Here is a 2,038-nt window from a genome sequence, read left to right on the forward strand (position 1 = left end):
GGGGGGGGGCAGGAAATAAGAGGAAGAGGTTTAGCAAACTGGGTAGATGGATATTTCTCGTCTCTCCGCGGTCAAGTGGAATGGATGCCACGACAATAACGATGTGAAGGGAGAGGTGCCGCGGGCCGCCTTCGCGAGGGTTGCGGTTGCGACGAGGCGGTTGTTGACGAGGGTAGTGTGCTCTCCACTTCCACTTGGAGCCGCCGGAGCGCGGATCTCCGCCGCCGCCGCTCGGGGCCAGGGCCATGCTAAGTACCAGCAGATTGCCGTGCGCAACTTGTGTAGTGTCGTGCTGCAGCCACCCGGCGCCACCCCCCAGCCCGGCCAGGCTCGCCCCCTCGGATGATTCCCTCCTCATCGAAGTTGGGGGAGTAATGGGATTCCCCCTCGACGCTCGGCGGAGTTCCTCCTGCCCCACTCCAGGCCCCGGGGACCCAAAGCAGATCCTACCTACATTGGATGTCCGCGCACAGAGCAGACGCACCCAAGACCCGAGGCTCGCTCTTTCTCATCCGAGCCTTTAATGGGGTGTTCCAGGCCTATTGACAGTGGAGGAAGAAAAAACATGTGTAAAACTGTCCGTCTTTTCAATCCGCGGTCTAAAGGTTAGATAAGGGCCGAACCACCCTGCTGCGCTGTATGGCGTGAGGCGATGGTCGAGGGACCCGACTATATCGCACCGTATCATACACCTTCGTCCAACAGCATTGCCGGAGGACTTCGGAAAACTTAGGTAGTGGTTGTTTCCTCGGCCAACGATCCAGAGCTCAAGAACTCTTGGCCCTTCCCTCTCTTTCTACTGTATTACGCGACGAGGAATTGCTTTCTGTAAACAGAGACGCAATAAAACCCTACTACTATGTCAACAGCTCCTGGCGCGGTGTTGTGCTCGCCGCCTGCTGACCCTGTTCTGCTTCTCCCTCACGCAGGTTGACTCGGCCAGCCCAACGCGCGCGCCCAGTCTCAACGACGTCGGCCCAATCGTCGGCCCCACCGTGGAGGTGGCATACGACGCCTTCTACAGCCCGCTGCTGCAGCGCATGGACGGCGTGTTCGTGCAGCTGGGCTTCAACGAGGAGGCCTGCCGCGAGCGGCTCGTCTGCTCCATGTACAAGAACCCCGCGAGGTTCGCGCCGCACTCCAACCTCGTGTCGGCCGAGCTTAGCAGGTGAGTGCGCTACACGTACAACAACGCAGAGACTGTGTCCTTGGAGAAGTAAGGGTGTGGGGAAAAGGACACTGAGTAAAATATTAGTCGTGATTAGGAGTATTTTCTATAGAAACTGAGTCACTTCGCAAGTCCCCCAGGCAAGATAAAATTTGATTTTCAGTGAAAAAAAAAAGAACAACTAAACACAAGTTGTTTTTTTTGTACAGCTTTTGCAAAGCCCATGGGTTACGGGAAATTTTTCAATGTTTCTATGGTGTGCGAACTTTCACATTTCTAGAAACTATCAAACAAAATTGTCTTCGACCAGCTGTCGCAAATAAACAACGTGCTTTCATAAATTTACGACATTGTTTCGTGAATGAAGAGTTTTGAAAAATGTGAAATAATCTGACCGCAGTACGACCATAGCTATTTGGGCGATAAGAAAACTTGACAGGAAAAGACGCATGGGCTTTGAGATGAGATGGCGTGTTGGTCATGGATGTTCGTTCCCTGGACATAACGGACGTAGTAAGCTGCTTTGGTGGCGCGAGCCAGCCGCCGCGGCGCTCCGCCACCATCGGGGCGCCGCCGCCGTTTGGATTGGAAGTCGCCGAGCCGAGCCGATCGGAGGAGCGAGGCGCGCGCCAAGCCGAGCCGACCGGCGTCCCAGGGGTTATGGTTATAGGGAAACAGTTTGACATGTTGTGTTGACGCAGCGGCAGCACCGCCTGGGGGCCCTCCGGCGGAAGTGGACAGAGTCCTCCCCGCTCGTATTTATCCCGACGTGATTCGAGCAAACAGCCTCCCCGCCGGAGCAGCAGGGGCGGAGGGGAAGGGGCCGGCTAGGAGGGCCGCCGCCGCGGGGGCCGCGGAGGCCGCGGGGGC

General features: G+C 56.8%; 1 protein-coding gene across 1 annotated transcript in view; it reads left to right on the top strand.

Moving 5' to 3' along the window:
• Nucleotides 1–2,038, top strand: part of LOC113204947 (translation initiation factor IF-2) — a 12,794-nt gene that overhangs the window by 3,082 nt on the left and 7,674 nt on the right. Inside the window, exon 3 of the mRNA XM_052263827.1 lies at nucleotides 930–1,168. Within this exon, the coding sequence (XP_052119787.1) occupies nucleotides 930–1,168 (239 nt within the window). The remainder of the gene's footprint in view (nucleotides 1–929; nucleotides 1,169–2,038) is intronic.

This window comes from Frankliniella occidentalis, unplaced genomic scaffold (genome assembly GCF_000697945.3).
Source record: "Frankliniella occidentalis isolate FOCC.00 unplaced genomic scaffold, Focc_3.1 Scaffold14, whole genome shotgun sequence".
Lineage (NCBI taxonomy): Eukaryota > Metazoa > Arthropoda > Insecta > Thysanoptera > Thripidae > Frankliniella > Frankliniella occidentalis.